The 16,897-nt window shown below is 41.5% G+C and overlaps 1 protein-coding gene across 1 annotated transcript in view; it reads left to right on the forward strand.

The window, feature by feature from the left end:
* The window catches only part of CAPN9 (calpain 9), a 28,562-nt gene extending 12,623 nt beyond the window's left edge, over positions 1-15,939 (forward strand). Inside the window, exons 9-20 of the mRNA XM_031613647.2 lie at positions 3,177-3,337; positions 4,033-4,190; positions 4,850-5,058; positions 5,853-5,889; positions 7,389-7,469; positions 8,002-8,059; positions 8,611-8,675; positions 10,990-11,058; positions 12,439-12,517; positions 13,328-13,444; positions 14,681-14,739; positions 15,521-15,939. Of these exons, the coding sequence (XP_031469507.2) occupies positions 3,177-3,337; positions 4,033-4,190; positions 4,850-5,058; positions 5,853-5,889; positions 7,389-7,469; positions 8,002-8,059; positions 8,611-8,675; positions 10,990-11,058; positions 12,439-12,517; positions 13,328-13,444; positions 14,681-14,739; positions 15,521-15,547 (1,120 nt within the window). The 3' untranslated portion in view covers positions 15,548-15,939. The remainder of the gene's footprint in view (positions 1-3,176; positions 3,338-4,032; positions 4,191-4,849; positions 5,059-5,852; positions 5,890-7,388; positions 7,470-8,001; positions 8,060-8,610; positions 8,676-10,989; positions 11,059-12,438; positions 12,518-13,327; positions 13,445-14,680; positions 14,740-15,520) is intronic.
* Positions 15,940-16,897: the final 958 nt, after the last annotated feature.

Consider the following 16,897-nt stretch of genomic DNA (forward strand, 5'->3'; position numbering starts at 1 on the left):
AGTGATATAAGAAAGATGACAAAGAGCATTTCGTCACATAAAATCGTTTATCCTACACTTTGATAGTTCCTGATGGAAGTAGAACCAGTAACTGATCCATTACTTAAGCATTTTTACATATTGATGACTTTTAGTTATTTTTCTACTGATAACTAAGTACATCCTCAGAAGGTCAGTAAAATGAATGAGATTCAGCATGCCCAGGCAATTTGTCTTCTTCATACAGCATCTCAGACACTGAGAGCAGAAACAAAAGCCACTGGGACTGAAATTTTCCATGAAGGGGTTAAGTGGACAAAAATCATACATAAAATATAATAAATTCTTCCAAAACCAGTCAGACAAGTTTGAGACCAGTAAACTTTCCACCTAGTCCATCAGACTTATTTGTCCTGATACCTTTTGACTTTTGTGTATTTCTCTAACGAGTGTTTGTCTGTTTGCCCTTTCTAAGACACACTTTGATGGTTTCCCCATCAGGATAAGTATACAGACTTTGCATGATTAATGATTGTGGTATATCCCTAAAGACACTGGTCAGATGAGGAACAAGATGAAGAGAGCTGCTTCTCCCCTGCTTCCAGTTTGCTCCTACTGTTGATGCAGTTTAGATGAGATGGAGTTTTACTATTACTTCTGTAGCTAGGGACCTTCAGCCAGCCTGTTCACCAGGACTTCTGGTGGTGACTTGGCTTGTCTCCCTGGAAAGCTGGAGTGATCTTTGTGAAGTGTTTTCACACCTGCTGCTAGAAACAGTGAGTAGCAAAGTAATTAGCTCTTCAAGAGTTCAGAACATGTTCTCCGTGACGCACATTATCATTGTACTTAGCAAATAACATTAGGTGCACTGGCACTTTTCTTGTTGGTGACAACCAGTTTCTACTGAAGTAGACCTAATGTTAGGTAATACAGTCGGGGAGCTCAACAAGTATTCTCTTTGTATGTTATTTCTCAATGTGTCTGCAAACTGACAGGAAGTCCAAGAAACCTACTGTGCATTCCTGAATAGCTTGTGTAATTGTGCTCCACGTTTTGGACCAGCTTATTTTTTGTGCTGACTGCACGCAAAGCAATGGTCATTTCTCATGCACAGACTCATTTTTGTTAAAGTGAAACAAGAGAAGCAGAAGAGGAAATACTCCTGTTTGTTCTCGTGTATTGCGTTTGGTTTCACGCTAGGCAGAACAGGAAGGTTAGGAAGGGAAAATTGACCAAAAGCTACAGGACATTTAAAGGAAGATAAGTGTTGTTTCATCACAGTGGCTTCACTCAGTTTAAAAAGGCAGCGCAGTTATGGAAGTAGTACACAGGATAAGGCAGCCAAGGTGGGCAAAGTCATCTCATAAGTCCTTTTGAACTTTCTGTTCTTTGGGCTGAAGAAAATCTTCATGGTAACATGCTTGGGGCCTGCTTACCTCATTAACTGTCCCAAAGGTATTTTGTCAGTATTTAAGCAGTAAAGATCTGTCTTGTCAGGGCAGATGAAATGATGATTCTACCAGATAGGAAAAAGATATCCTACTGTTGACTAAGAAATCAGCTTCTAACTTGCCTTAGTCTCTTCCCTTCTAAAATCAGTGGGTTGAAGTCTTCTCTTGCCTTCACGAGTGGAAATATAGGACAGCCCTACAGAAGTCAAAATAGCCAATTCTGATCCATAAAGTGCAATTTCTTCATCTACTTTGCAGCATGCTTCCAGAGAGCCCCAGATTGCCTAGAATGGCCAGGAAATTAGAGGTAGAGATTTTTCTATACTGCTCCTGCTATAGTGTATTGAGCATCATAGTAAGAATCAACAGAACCTGTGGCATGCAAGGCTAGCAATATATATGAGCTGACAAGAAAGAGGAAAAATCCCAGGAACGCAAGTTCTACTGTTTCATCCCTCACTGAAAAAAATGTTGTAAAATGGTCCATAGCAGGTGTAAATTATTAACACCATAGACACCCACTTCTTATACAGCAGAAAAATGGAATATGATCTATTCAGTGAGCTGCACTGATTGCTAGCTGCGTCCTATCTGCCGCTAGCACAGATATACATATGATCTTGAAGAGCTTTTACTTTCCTTCTATTCCATTTTTGCTGTTATGCATTATCACAGGAGAAAAAGGATAGCTACAGAAATTTGTGTCAGGAGGGAGCAGTTTCTCTCCTCAGTCCTTTTGCCCAGGACTGCACACTATGCACTATGCCTGCCTCCAGCTGTCCCTTTTCTTGGCTATTTGCTCAGCCCTGAATATTCAGCTCCCCAGCCAGAAACTTTGTCATTTCTTTTCCAATTTACTTGCTAGCTAAAATCCCATGAATTATCTGCTTCTTAGCATGCTGAGTAGGTTAGGTTTGACCAATCCAACATAGAAACTCAAAAGTGACTGTATTTTGGCTGTAACTTTTCTCTTTCAGTGATCATGTGTATGTATTCACCTTGGGTTTAAAATGCATATACTACAATCTGTGTGACACTCCAACAGTATCTGTATCACCTTCAAGGGCTGACTGGTGTCTTTACTCAAGTCCAAATATACTTTTTGCCCCTCTGCTTGGTGCATGTTTTTGCTAAGACAAAGTCCCAGGCATCCATAATAGAGGAAAAGGTGAGAACCTTACTAGAGGCCCAAACATTATTTTAACTGCAGTGTGGACAGTGTGGCTAGCTGTACCACAGCCTGGCTAATCCATCACAGTGTGTCACTTGCAGTGCTGCTATGTGGCTGGTGTTGAATGCACAGATGATCTGTAGGCAAACTTGGCTCCTATATGGGTGCCTGCCATCCTTTGGTTGGTTCTCTGTCAGTATGAATGCAACTCAGGATTAGGGTCTGGAAGTCCAGGGAACAGAGTTGATTAAGTATTTCTTTCCACAGTAGGTATTATGCCAGTGTCTCTTCACTGTATCTTACACTCAACTGTAAGTGAATAAAATTGGTGGAGTAGCAGTGTAAAAAGAAAGGTGTAAGAAATGTCAAAATCAGGCTATGACAATAGGGTTGTTTGTGTTTCACACCACAGAACTATCTTCTTCCTCTGTGGGCATCCAGCTTATCTCCACTGGAGCTATTCAAATCCATGTGAGCTGATAGTCTGGCCCTGGGACCCTCGTGTGTAAGTTCATGTCTGGGCATCCTTCACTGAAGTGAATAGTTGTCCATTAATTCCCATGTCTTTCACTCAGGATGAAATTTGAAGACTTCAAAGTGCATTTTGATAAAGTTGAGATCTGCAACCTGACTCCTGATGCCCTGGAAGACAGCACTGCCCACAAGTGGGAGGTGACCATCCACGAGGGGAGCTGGGTCCGGGGATCCACTGCAGGAGGATGCAGAAATTTTCTAGGCAAGTAGACACTGCTTTGAAAATGAAAAACAGGCACAGAAGCCCTTAACCTCTCTCAGACACCTCTCCTGTTACCCTAGAGCTACAACTGTGGAAATAGGACAGGCCAGCTGAGTCTCAGCTAGTAGAAGCCAGCCAAAGGTATAAATACAGTCCTACTTGAGACTTGGGGTAAAGGAACTGCTTTCTTTGCTCTCAAGTTTGTTGGATCTGATTTGTCTCTCACTTACATTTGTACAAGCTGTACTAGCTCTAAATAAGTCACTTAAAATGCATCAGTAAGTGTAAAATGAGACAAAAATCCAGCTCAGCCGGCATGTTTATGTGGCTCTGAAGTAGCATTGTGGATCTGAACTGTGTTACTCCATATTGGCAGCAGTACTATGGAATCATTGTAACTATGTGAACAAAATCCCATCTGACAGCTTTATTTAAACCATGGTAACTTAATAAAATATCAGCCCTAAAATCTTTTGTACACCTCCATGAAGGACTTCAGGATTTGGCTAATTTTCTGCAGAGCTGAGTGGAAAGAAGCACGACAACTAATGGAAAAAAATAATTTTGAGCAAAACCTCAGCTTAATTGTCCTCTTTGTTTTCTTTTCTTTTTTTTTTTTTCTTTTTTCTTTTTTTTTTTGTGGTTGTGGTATTATTCTGAGGCGAGAAACGTTCTGGTGTTCTTTACGTTGGCAGACACTTTCTGGACAAATCCACAAATCAAGCTGCATTTGACAGAGAAAGATGATGGTCAAGATGACTGCACGTTCATAGCAGCACTGATGCAAAAGGATCGCCGTAAACTCAGGAAGCTTGGTGCTGAAATGCTAAGCATCGGCTACTCCATTTATGAGGTGCTCTATTGCTTTTACAGTGCAGTAGCCACACCATCAATATTAGCATCTTTCTCCACATTTGTAATCCTGCCAATCATCAGATATTTTTAGGGCCTTTTCTCCTAAAATACTCCTCTTGGTTACATCAAACCCCATGGAGAACTTTGATTTGGTTAGGATGGAGTCCTTACAAAGGAGGATTTAGGAGTCCCATGGGTATCCAGGGTAAACTCAGCCCTGTAACTGTGTCATCCTCCTGCCTGGCTCTCAGAGAGGGGATGTTGCTTCTTGTGAGCTTCTTGGGGCTCATCATGCACAATGATTCCTGTCCCTGTGTGAAGTTTGGATTAGAAAATCTTTTGAGGCATGTTCTCCATCCAGAAGAGGACCGTGAAGTCTCATTACTCTGTGACACCTCACCTGGGATTGTGATTTTTAATAACAGGAAATGTTTATGCAGGAAGGCAGTGTCCTAGTGTCCCCTTAGACTGTCTTCTGGGTGGGAGAAGACAGGTCCTTGCCAAAAACCATGAGCTAGGTTCTGTGAGTGCTTGGGCAAGGGGGTGACAGTCAGGGTTGCATTGTGTCACACAGAGTTTGGTGCATGACTGGTAAGAGGGTGGGGGTAGCCTTCAGTATACCACAGCCAATGCAGTGCTGCCTTGAATCCCCTGTAGAGCCCTGGTGGAGATGAACACTTGAGCAAAGACTTCTTCAGGTACCATGCATCCAAGGCCAGGAGCAAAACCTACATCAATTTAAGGGAAGTGTCTGACAGATTCAAGCTGCCACCAGGTGACTATATCCTTGTTCCAACCACATTTGAGCCACACCAGGAGGCAGATTTCTGCCTGAGAATCTTTTCAGAGAAGAAGGCCATCACTGAGTAAGTCAGCAGAAAGCACCAGCCCTTTTGGTGCTTTCCTCTGCATGGGGCTGCCAACTCCTGGGAAGAGTCTGGATGCTGGGTGCCCAGACCTATGACAGAGTCCTGTAGTGGGAAGCTCCTGAGGACTTTTTGCATCTCTGCAATTTTTATTTGCTTAGTAAGGAGAATAAGGAAAGGTTTGAAAATGGGCTTTTGGCCTGCAGCATGCCCTCCAATGTGAAGCTGATCTTGGTCAAGGCTCATCTGCTTGGTTGCTTTCAAAGTGGTTGGGAAAAATCCATCTGCAGATGCATTTGCCCATTTTTGCTAAATCTTGCTATTTTGGAGAGGAGTGTAGGAGGTGGAGAAATATGGCTTGTCATGGTGAATCCAATGGAAGCTTGAAAGGAAAAACTGCTAGCTGCCTGCTGCTGTTCAGTAATATATGGCTGCAATAGTGTTTGGTTCCTCTTTGTTTCCTCACAAAGTCTGCCCACATGACAATTCTGTTTGAAAAAAAAACTGAGGAAAAAAAGTACACAATTAATAAGATTAATTCTTTTGCAGACAGCATGCACAGAGGCAATGCCCTTCCTGGGTCCTGCTTAAAATCTGTTATAACGGCTCATGCCAAAATTTGAATTTGCAAAAATCTCTCTGATTAATTTTGTCTAAACATAAGTAGTTCAGTAAGAAAAAAATGCAGTTTTATCTTTCACCTCTGGAAAATGTAATGAGCAAGCTCGTGCCCTTTCCACCCCAAGCAGACATTGAGCATCTTCAGATACTGAATAAGGTTTTGTTTTCCCCAGGGATCTGGATGAAAATGTTGCCATTGATCTCCCCGAGGTAAGTCTACAGAGTTAAAATAGCAAGAGGATAGCTCAGTGTAAGCCAGCTCACACTGCTTTTACTGTCTTTGGCTAAAAGACGTTCATTTCCCAGGAATGTTCCACAATTGCCAGCTTTGTGTGAGTGACTGAAGCATTCAGTTCTGCTGAATATGGTAAAAGAGCTATAACAATCAAAATCACAGTTGTTATACTTCTGCAGCTGCTTCAAGGCAGAGTCAGATAGACCAGAGGCTGCTATCAGCTACCACAGATGCACTGAAAGTGCAAATTTAGTTAGCATGGGGTTGCACGTGGCCTTTCGTATCTGTTCAAATTCTGTTTATTGTGGAAAAAATAAGAGGCAATAGAATTTCCACAGACCTACGTTTGTTTTGAATACAAACCTACCAGTATCCACAGGGCTTGGAAGGAAAGGCTTGGTACACGCGTGTGCCCAGTGGAGCGATTAAATTCTTTTTATTCCTGAATGGCCTGACCTGCCTGCTGAGCACCAATTGCAGCTGAATCCAGGTCAGCTCCTGTTTTAGCGTTTCCCTGCAACTAATTTGCTGACTGTGGTGTGAATCCCTATGCAGACAGGCTAAGCCATGATTCCATGTGAATCTCTTTCTTAGAAACCTTCTCCAGAGACCAACTAGCAAGTGTACCCCTTCATTTCTAGGATCTCAGGGCCATGTTCATTGTCAAACTAAATCTGTCTAGTATCATTAAAGGAACGCAGCCAAACCTGAGCAGTACAAAGTGAGGAACAGGCATTTGGTAAAAAAAAAATAGATGTAAGTGACCAAGCAGTGTTGAGAGTGTGACAACATGCTAAATATCACCTATATTTTATCTTCTTTGCGTAGACAAAGCAAAGCTCAATTATTTTCATTGTTTGCTATGCTGTTGATTGCCTTCCTTTTCCCCAGTGTTTGGCACAAGAATTGCTCTCTGTTTGCATGGTCACCACAGCTATAGCAATGGCCCGACACTGCTGCATGTCTCATTGGCAGACTGAATCCTGAGCTCTACACCCTGCAATGATACTGAGGCTCTCAGTTGACTGAAAATGCTTATAGGCATGCAATGGCCCTGGGTAAAGTGCTGAGATGCAGCCTCCTCTAGCTGCTGCCATGGAGAGGGGCCAGAAGTCCCTGGATGATGCTTCTGGAAAGAGCTTCCTTGAACGAGGTAGTTCAAGGACTGTGAAAGCAGAGTGGTGCAGGGGTGGGATGAGACAAGAGGCACTTTCCAGTACAGATGGTTGTGGCTTTGAAGTAGCCAAAGCAATAGCACACTATGTAATCATCCGGGAAAAGGAAATGAGGGATGAGACTCCCCTCAGAAAGCTAGATGCTAGGAAGGCCTGAGGTTTGCTGTCAAAGCAAACAATGCTCAAGAGCACGTACCCTTTTGTAAGATATACTATGGTCCCCCTGATGCAAAGAGGGACTGTGTGCAGGAGAAACACCGTGTTTCTCATACAGTTTCTTGTTGTGATTGATACTGCAGCCTCCAAACCCAACCCCAAGTCCACAAGAAACAGAGGAAGAAAAACAGTTCCGGGCACTATTTGAGCAGATCTCAGGAAAGGTGAGTGCAAAATCTTTGTGTGTCATGACAACACGTAGAAAGGAGGAGAGAGTTCTGCTCCTCCCAGGGCCAAGTGAGGCAAAAACTGCGTTTTGGGGGCAGTGTGCTTAGCTGTAGTGTGTCATTTAGGCACCAGATGTCACCATGCCTTATACTTAGATAGAGAAGGACACGGTTCCTACTGAGCAAACAGGAGGTTCAGAACTAGAACTCAAGTCCAGAGGGAGCCTATATGGTTCAGTGTCCAGCTGCATTTTTCTTTCTCTTTGAATCAATGGTTCCATCTTGAGATTGTTTACAGACAGCCTCATGCACAGTAGCACTTCTGTATTTTGCTAACTCTTTGATTTTTAGCCTTTTCTGGGTTTTGCATGATTCTCTTTTCCTGAGGTGCAATAAAGTGCATGTGAATGGGATGATATATTCTGAGGTTTTTTATATATCTTATTCTAGAAACGCTCAAGCACCAGATGCTTCTTTCTTTTTTTTTTTTTTTTTTTGTCTTTTTTTCTTTTTCTTTTTTAAACTTCAGGACATGGAAGTAGCTGCAGAAGAACTTGAATATGTTCTAAATAAAGTATTAAAAAACAGTAAGTACTGACAATCTCTGTTGTTGCTCGGTGGCATGCAGTTAAGAGCCATAAGGAACTTTATAAAAGCTGCCCTTAAGCTCCCTTACAGATGGAAAAATAAAGGCTGTGTTACTAATCTTGCATGGTGTCCTCCAGCCAGGGCAGAGCTGGAAAAACATCTAGTCTGTGTTCTAAGCACTTGATTGCCTTGCCTCCAGCATGACCCATGTCACTTCAATGAGGCTAGTTCTACACTGCACTACTGCGCTGCTCTAGAGAGACTGGGAGTGGGACTAGTAAGACCTGGACATAGTTCATGGCACTGCCACAGGCCCTTTGTATAACAAGAAACAAAGAGAATATTTTCTTTTATGTCTTCAGTTCATACCTCCTCTGTCTGGATTGTGATTTCCATACAGTGTGGGCTGTCTTCATGTTCCAGTGCACAAGTCCTTCCACATGAGGCCTAAGAACCAGCTATCAGTGCTTATGAAATTCTGTTTTCTATTATGGAATTATAAAAGGCAGATTTGCCCAATGATTTCTTTTTTATTATTGTCCTTTTTCAGCAAAGAACATCAAATTCAAGAAGTTAAGTCTCATTTCATGCCGAAACATCATTTCTCTTATGGATGTATCCTTTTAAATAAGTGCTCATGGAGCTGAACAAATACTGAATATAATTGTTCATAGCAGGGTCTGTCATGGATATTAGAAATTAGTGTGGCAATGTCATGTTGAGAACGCTGTCCACTGGAAAGGCAAAGAAAAAAAAAAGTGAAAGTTGTATCCTGATTTTTGCTTTAGAAATTCAGGATTAGGAGTTTCGAGACAGACCATTTTCTGCTGCACAATTCAGAGGGAAATGCTTCAAGCCAAGCACCTGTGCAAGTAAATCTCAAATTATTTACATACAGAACAGTGGATTTTTCAAGATGCAGATTATTCAAAAAAGATCTGGAAAAGATACTGAAGTATTACTCTAGTCTGCTGTCTGGAGAGTGGAATTCACAAGACAGAGGTGTGCATGGAAATTATGGGTCAAAAATTAGGAATCAGCAGATTGGTAAAAATTACTGACATCAAGGCAGTGGGTTTTTTGACAGCCAGTTGAAAAGCTGGTAAATCTGGTCATTCAGCTGGACTCTGGAACTCCAGGAAGCAGACTTGTGGGTAAGATTTTTCTGTCCAAATTTAGGCATTTGTGATGGAAATGTCTACATCTACGCTAGCTTTCTAGACTTATCCTATAGACAGTGAAAAGAATGGTATAATTATGCTTGCTCTGGATGTGCTTGAATGTGAGAAATGCTAAATGATGGCACAGATATTAGATTTGATGAATCACAGCCCTGGCTGTTCTCCCCTGGGTTCATCCTTTGCAATGTTTTGCTATCTGTTGAATTAAATATGGCTTCTCTTCAGGTAGACCTGTTTTTGGTGGTACGCTTTTCTGACAGATACAAGAGACAAAGCAGATACAGTTCTGACAAGACAACTATCTAATATGTGAGTTTTGTCCTGCTTGTTCAACTAGTAAATTCTTACATTTTTCTTCAGTTGTTCAAGTCCATGATGGCAGTAGCATGTTCTCAAAGACTTCTAATACAAAACCAAAACAAATAAAACTGTATCCTGTAAAAGCTATGTCCATAACATTAAAATTTGGTGGAGATCTATGCACATGCAACGAGAAACAGCGGATCCGTCCTAAATCTCCACCCTTAGAAGCTTCAGTAGGGAGCAGTCCATGTTCACCTCTCATCCTTACACGGTGTTAGAGCAGAACAGGAGTCTACACTTGACACTGGCGCATGCAGCTCCTACTATTTAGGTTGTAACCAAATAGTTTCCATGTTTTGCAGTGCTTCCAAGAAAATCTCTACATAGTTTTGAATTAATGGGGAGATATCTCTTCATCTGCTTTGGAAGCATGAGGAATGCAGGCACAACCATCTCATTCTGGTCATGGAATTTAAAGTAAAATGGAGGAGCATAAGGCCTCAAATGTAAGCTTGAGTTGATGCTTGCAAGTCCATTCCATGTCATATGCCACCAAATTCCCTGATTGTAATCACCATGCAGCAGTGGGGACGGGAGCAAAGTCTTAACGTGACACCAGGAAGAACCTGGCTGGCTACAAAGACAGACTTTTCATAGGAATGACAGTGTCCATGGAACCCGTGGGTGCCCTCAGTAATATAACCAGTACAGATGCTTAAACAAAAGCATGCTATTTAAATAAGGGCGAGCTAGGCCCTGCTTGGCACACATTAGCCATTGTGAATGCTTGCTGAGCTAGTGTCCATGTAAGCAAGGGCTTTATCTTACTTTTATCTTGAAAAGTAAGATGGGAAGGGGAAGAGGAATACAAGTGAGGTGACCGTCAGTAACTCAGTACAGTAAACATTAAGAAGACCCTCACATTTCAGAAACAGTGAAGTTCAGGTACATCTTGTCACCATCTCTCAGCACTACTTTACAAACTATTATTTCAGACCAGATTTTGCCAGCCTCGTCTCACAACTCTCATTTAATCTTTGATGGAGTCACTGCAGTAGAGCATCATCTCTAGATAACAATACTGAATAACACATTGGTTGACTAACTGCTTCAACTACAGTAGCAATTTGTTTTAATCAGGTAATTTCATTCTCTGAATCATTTAGATCACATTTACATCCAAAGCTGTTCTTGCCTCAGAACAATCTGTTCTTCTTATCCTGTGGAGCCTGCATTGTTCAGCTGTGTTTTTCTATCACATTATGTTCCCTAAGTATCACAGCCACAGCCATGATTGTAACTGCTTGAGCTGCACCTCATGATAAATCCTGCATCTTGTTCAGTGGCACCAGACAATGTAATGTTATATGTTTAAAGAAATAGTAAATTCAGCTGGAATTTGCACCTGCATGCAATGTGTCATTTTCCTTGATCCAGATTATTAGACCAGTGGCAACGGGAAACTGGAATTCAGTGAGTTCAAAGTTTTCTGGGAAAAACTGAAGAAATGGATAGTAGGTGACATTATGCATTGTATTTGTTTCTCCATGTTAGTAGCTATTTCATGCCTAGCTTATTATGCATATGCAGACAAAAATAGAGACAGGAGTGTTTATAAGCCAGAAATTTAAACTCAAAACAAATGTTTTAAAAGTATACTGCTTGTTTTGGATCATCAAAGATATCCTTGGCTTTCCATGATGCTAAACCTTAATGGTTTTCTGGAAATAACAGAGATTTTTATAAGGAAATCAAGTGTGTTTGGGACAAAGAATGTAGTGGGCGCTTCCAAGGAGTCCAATCAAAATGAAAATTAAGGAGTTTCCATTACTGATGTACAGAAGAAGAAAATGATGATTCATCTCTAGTAGAAAACAATCATCTCATAAGTCACTGCATTTCCATTATCGATCTCTCAGTAGTCAAAAGTACTGAAGTCTGAGAAAGTTGATTCCAATTTTAAACACATTTCCCTGCCATTGTATATGGCAGTAAAAAGAAGCAGACTTTCAGAATCAGGGCACAGAATGAATATTCAAATAAAGGCATCATAATTGCTTCCTCATGGTCATTAATAGTTTTTTTCTGAATTCATATTTCACCCAAGCATTCAAAATATGCAGCTCTCTGCTTCTTGTCTGCGCCATCAGAAATGGCAAACGCTTATTCTGGGTCCTTATGTCATACCTCTTTTATCAAAAGATGCATTGTTTTTTAATAAGGAAGCTTGAGAAATTCTTGTCTTTGGTAAGAAGATTGCACATATATCTGATAGCAAATTTCAAACTGAACGTGAAAATATCTCTATTTAACTCATATTCTAAGGGAGATTTGTGTTTGTCATCTCATTAAAGGGATGGATTTGAACTCCAACTTCATCATTTAATAGTTAGGTCAAAATTAAAATGAGTTGCACCAGGTGCACCATGAGTATTTAGAACCTTTATATCCACAAGCAAATGAGTAAGGGATAATCTCAATTTCTTGTTAAACAATTAGTTTCTACCTTCGATATTATAGGGAAAAACATGAAAAGAGATTCAGGATTCTGCCTTAGGAGAAAGGAAGTTAGAAGACAAATAAAAATACATCCTTCTCAGATAAAATTACTTCTTAAAAATCACAGAATTCTTTTTATGAAGAGCACTTCATTATTTCTGAATGCTTGGGTTTGGCAGTACTTAAGTTTCACAACAGCCTACCCATATGACAGAGAATTGGGTCCCAGATGTTCTTCTCAGTTACTGCAGATCAAACTAGTTCTAGTCTAAAGTCTTGTCCACTTTCTTGAGTGCTTATGCCACACAGAGATAAACACCTTGCCTTTGTATGCCATTTCTGCTCTTCCTTTCGAGTGGAAATACTGAACTTTCCATCTGCTCCTTGCGTAACAGAATATCTTTCTTCGATTTGACTTTGATAAATCTGGCTCCATGTCCTCCTATGAGCTTCGCAGTGCTCTCAAAGCTGCAGGTAAGACAAGCACTATGAGCACTACAGCTAAGACAAGTCAGGCAAATTTCCTATAGGCAAAGGTGGTTGCAACCAATGATGCCAGCTGGGCACCCTGTAACTGCAAGAAGCACTAAGTCCCAGAGAAGACTGTAGGTATGAGAAGGGAAATGAATGGACTTTCAGCATCTAAGTGAAAACCTGCATGCTCCTTTGTGACAACCCTGCAGCCTCTTCTGAAATGTGTACAGAGATGTAGGTAAGATCAGACTTCCCTTTAGTTAGAGCCATTGCTTGGCCAACCGTAGCTTTCCTTGTGCCCACAAGGGTTTGAAGCAGCATGGCCAAGCTGGGGCTGGAAGCAGCCAGTAATGGGCCAGTAGCATGCTCCATCCTCTTGCTTGTCAGGTAAACGTTTACATTTTTGTTGAGCTCTGTGAAACTCAACACTGCAGGGTTAAACCCTAAAGGAAAACACTTCAGAGCCCATCTCCACCTCAGGTGTGTAGGAGCAGTGAGTAAGCTGTTTGTTATGAAGAGCAATCAGTGGGTTTGCATAACATCATAAAGTATTTTTATCATTAAAGCACATAGCTTTGCAGAAATCTCTTCAATTTTCAGAGAGACAGAGTGGTCTGTCATATCCAGTAACTGCAAAATTTGTTGTTCAGAGGTAGTTATTCACTTCACAATCACATCACCTCATGGGTGGATGTGTGCCATTGCAATCCTCCCATTAACTGGTTTTCAACATTAGTTAGTACAGATTTGCAGATTCTTACCTGTTCTATGAGGCTGCTCATTTTTTCCTTTGTGTATGTGTTTGGGAAGGATATCAACTCAACAACTACCTGCTGCAGCTGATCGTCCTCCGATACTCTGATGAGCAGTTCCAGATTGATTTTGATGATTTTCTAAACTGCCTAATTCGCTTAGAGAATGCAAGTCGTGAGTATCTTCTTCCTCTGGAATTTCTTTCCCTTTGAAAAAAAAACGCACTTTTGGTTGCCATCAAGCATATTGCATAATATCTGAGGTAAAGTGTGTATATTCAATGGCTAACATAAAATAGCTCTGTTTAGCATTTGTTTTTAGAATAGCTTTTCTCCTGTAAAGAGAAAAATGCTTTGCTGCTGATGGAAAATTTCCCCACATGAATAGAGCCAGCTTCATAAACTCCACAGCAATGCAGAAGGCATGTAAAGAATGCTGGCAAAGTCTGTGTTGTGTCCTTTTCTCCTGTCTCACCCATTGGAATAGTGGTGCCCAGCCAGTTTTTAGCCACATCTCACTCATAAAAATATGGAGCAGTTGTGTGTCCTGTTGGGTCCAACCCCTATTCTCCCCAGTACTAAAACTCAGTCACCACTTCCCTCCAGTTTCTTTTGAATTGGCTGAAGATACTGTTCTCTGCTCATCAAGGCACCTTAGGTCTTAATTCATTCGCATGCAGTGTCTCATTTGTTCTGGAACAGAAGCAGTAGAGATAAATAAAATGGCTGGATAAATACTGAAGTGATCATCAGTGTGGCTCCAAACTCAACTCAAACACAATGCATCTCAACTCAATGAGAATCACAATGAACTTTCCTGAGTAATATTTCTTGGTTTTTTTTCCCTTTACTTCCTGGTTATGTCTGTGGCAATAGAAGTGGTGAAGTGCTGGAACAGGCTGACCAGAGGGGCTATTTATGCCCCATCCCTAGAGGTGTTCAAGGCCAGATTGGATGGGACCCTGGTCAGCCTGGTCTAGTATTAAATGGGGAGGTTGGTGGCCCTGCATGTGGGAGGGGGATTAGAGATTCATGATCCTTGAGGTCCCTTCCAACTTGGCCATTCTGTGATTCTGTGAGAAGTATAAAGTACTGAGAGAAAAATTAGATGAAGAAAGAAATGCAAATTGCTTGGCTTCATTTCTGATTATCCAAATCTGAGTGCTTAGGCATTCATTTCCTTTTGATTCCTGAGATGAGGCTTGTACAGAGGCCTGAAATCAGCAAGACTTTTCCCCTTCCAAGAAATTCATTTTTCAGAGCAGCCACCACCACTCAGCAGCCCTAAGCATCCAGCCTTTGTGCAGGCCCCCCCTGTCCTAGACACAGCCACCCGTTGTGGGATGGGGAGCTCATGCATGAATATGAATGAAGCATATTTATAGCTCCGGTGTCCTGTTTTTCGTTTCAGGAGTATTCCAAGCATTGAGTGTGAAAAACAAGGATTTCATTAACCTGAATATTGGCGAGGTATGAGCACAGCTTCATAAACACCAGCAAAATGATGTAGCTTCTCTAGCATTTGATCTTCACATAAGAACTGGAGGTGAAATTTGTGTCCATGAGAGCACAGGACTGTCTGCCATAGATTTCATCAGGGCTGTGATTTTGCAGCACATACACTGATTACATCTCCTTGGTGCTATTTCCTTCCTTGCCCTATTGCACACAGACAGCTTCCCATCCCCCCTTCTGGCTTTTCTGCTTTTACCTTCCTTGGGTGCCAGCTCACGGTGGGGGAAAGGAGAGGCAGCAAACTGGGACGGGACTCTTTCAACTCCCTCAGGAGTTGAAATCAGCATCTCAGTTAATATGCATCCTCAGCTTCTCAGCATAGGCTTGTTGTTTTCTTTGTGCTCTGTTTGTCTTCCTGTTGCACACGTGGTCTGTCTCTGATTTTACACTTACCCGAAGTTTCCTGGGGCAGTGCACATTGAGTTCCCTGGCACAGCAAATATGAAAGCTCATTTGGGCTGTGGTGAAGGAAATAAACATGCTGGCATTCAGTGCTCAAAGAGCTCTACCCCCTTCTCTCTAAGAGCAGAAGTAAATGCTGGAAAGTCCTGCTTGCATACTAGCTATAGTCTCCATGTAGGAACAGGACATAAAAGCCAGTGAACAATGATCCCCTTCCCTGTGTGAGGTCAAATCAGAGCAAGGCAGTGCTTTTGAACTTTGCTCTTTCATTTGGGGAGGCAGGTGAAGGGCCTGAAATTATTTACTGTAAATTTGATCTTTCTTTCAATATTAGTTCATCAACCTGGCAATGAACATCTGAGGAAGTCGGACTTGGATGCCAGGAGTCTCTTGGGCTGTCACTGCCATGACTTCTGCTCCAACAGCTGTGATGCCCTTTTCATGTAGACTTCACCAGGAGCTTTTGTGTGGAGGAAGACTCATGCTGCTCATCTTTCTGGTCTCCAGCCCTGTTTTGTTCAGGAGTTCAACAGTCCGATCTCATTTTGTTTTCAATTTTGATAAAACCTGTTGATGGATTTGTTACTGGGAGAGATATTTGAATGGGGCACACACGCTTCTCAAGCAGACTGAAACTGATGCCCCTGAGTGAACACAGTCTTTTACGAAATAGGATTGTATTTAGTTTCAGCATAGCACAGACTACAATGATTAAACATCTTTATTGCTGCTTGGCTATAGATTGCTTTAAGATGCTTTTAAAAATATAAAGTTGCATAAAATTTTGTTTGATTTGGAATTTATTTCCAGGCCTGCTGTGTGGCTACATTAACAAGCCTCTTGTTGCAGCCACATGAATTTCAGCCTGCTATTCTGTGAAGGGAATGGATGGATGAAAATCCGTCCCTGAATATGCACTTAGGACATAGGTCCCTGGTCCAGGCATCCTTAGAAGGATATTTATTTAAGCTAAGACCTGATGTTCATCATAGATTTAATTTAGAGAAAAATGTTTGCATCTCACTCCCCTCAGTTCCTCTTCTGTCTGGGCCAAAGTATGCCCCACAAGCCAGAGTCTGCACACAGTTGCACACAGCTTGGCTGCATCTTCAGAGGCACACATGGCTCAGGAGACAGTGACTTCTTGCTTGGGGACATCTTCCCCCACCCACAGTCAGAGTTTGATCCCACAACAACCATGCCTCCAGAAGAGCAATTACAATCATATTATATGGTCTAAATGCTACCAGTAGTAAGGCTCTGATCTCTGCAGCTATTGCTATTTTGCATTTGTCTCTTGCACTGCATTATTCATGTGATGTTGATAGTCAGTGCTGACTTAAAAAATAGCAGTAATAACAGCCAGGAACTTAAGAGGTCTTCAATGGATTTGTTTCTATGAATATCTTCATAACTTATGACTATTTTATAATGAATCAACTATCTGGATTTGTTTCTGAAAGCCTTTCTTGCAGCAAAACAGATGGCCCTCAAAGAGCTTTGTATTCTCTACTGTCCAGGATCACTAAGACAGCCAGGGCTCTATTTTCTCTAGATTTAGACCTACTGAGCAATTCTGGAATGAAAATCGAGCTGCGATAAAGATGAAGCTCAGACTACAGGAAAAAAAATAACAAGGATCATGATGGTTAAAATATCCATTTTTTTTCCAAACAATGGCAATCTGCATAGTAACAATGATAACTGTATA

The sequence above is a fragment of the Phasianus colchicus genome, chromosome 2 (assembly GCF_987193195.1).
Source record: "Phasianus colchicus chromosome 2, bPhaCol1.hap1.1, whole genome shotgun sequence".
Classification (NCBI taxonomy): Eukaryota; Metazoa; Chordata; class Aves; order Galliformes; family Phasianidae; genus Phasianus; species Phasianus colchicus.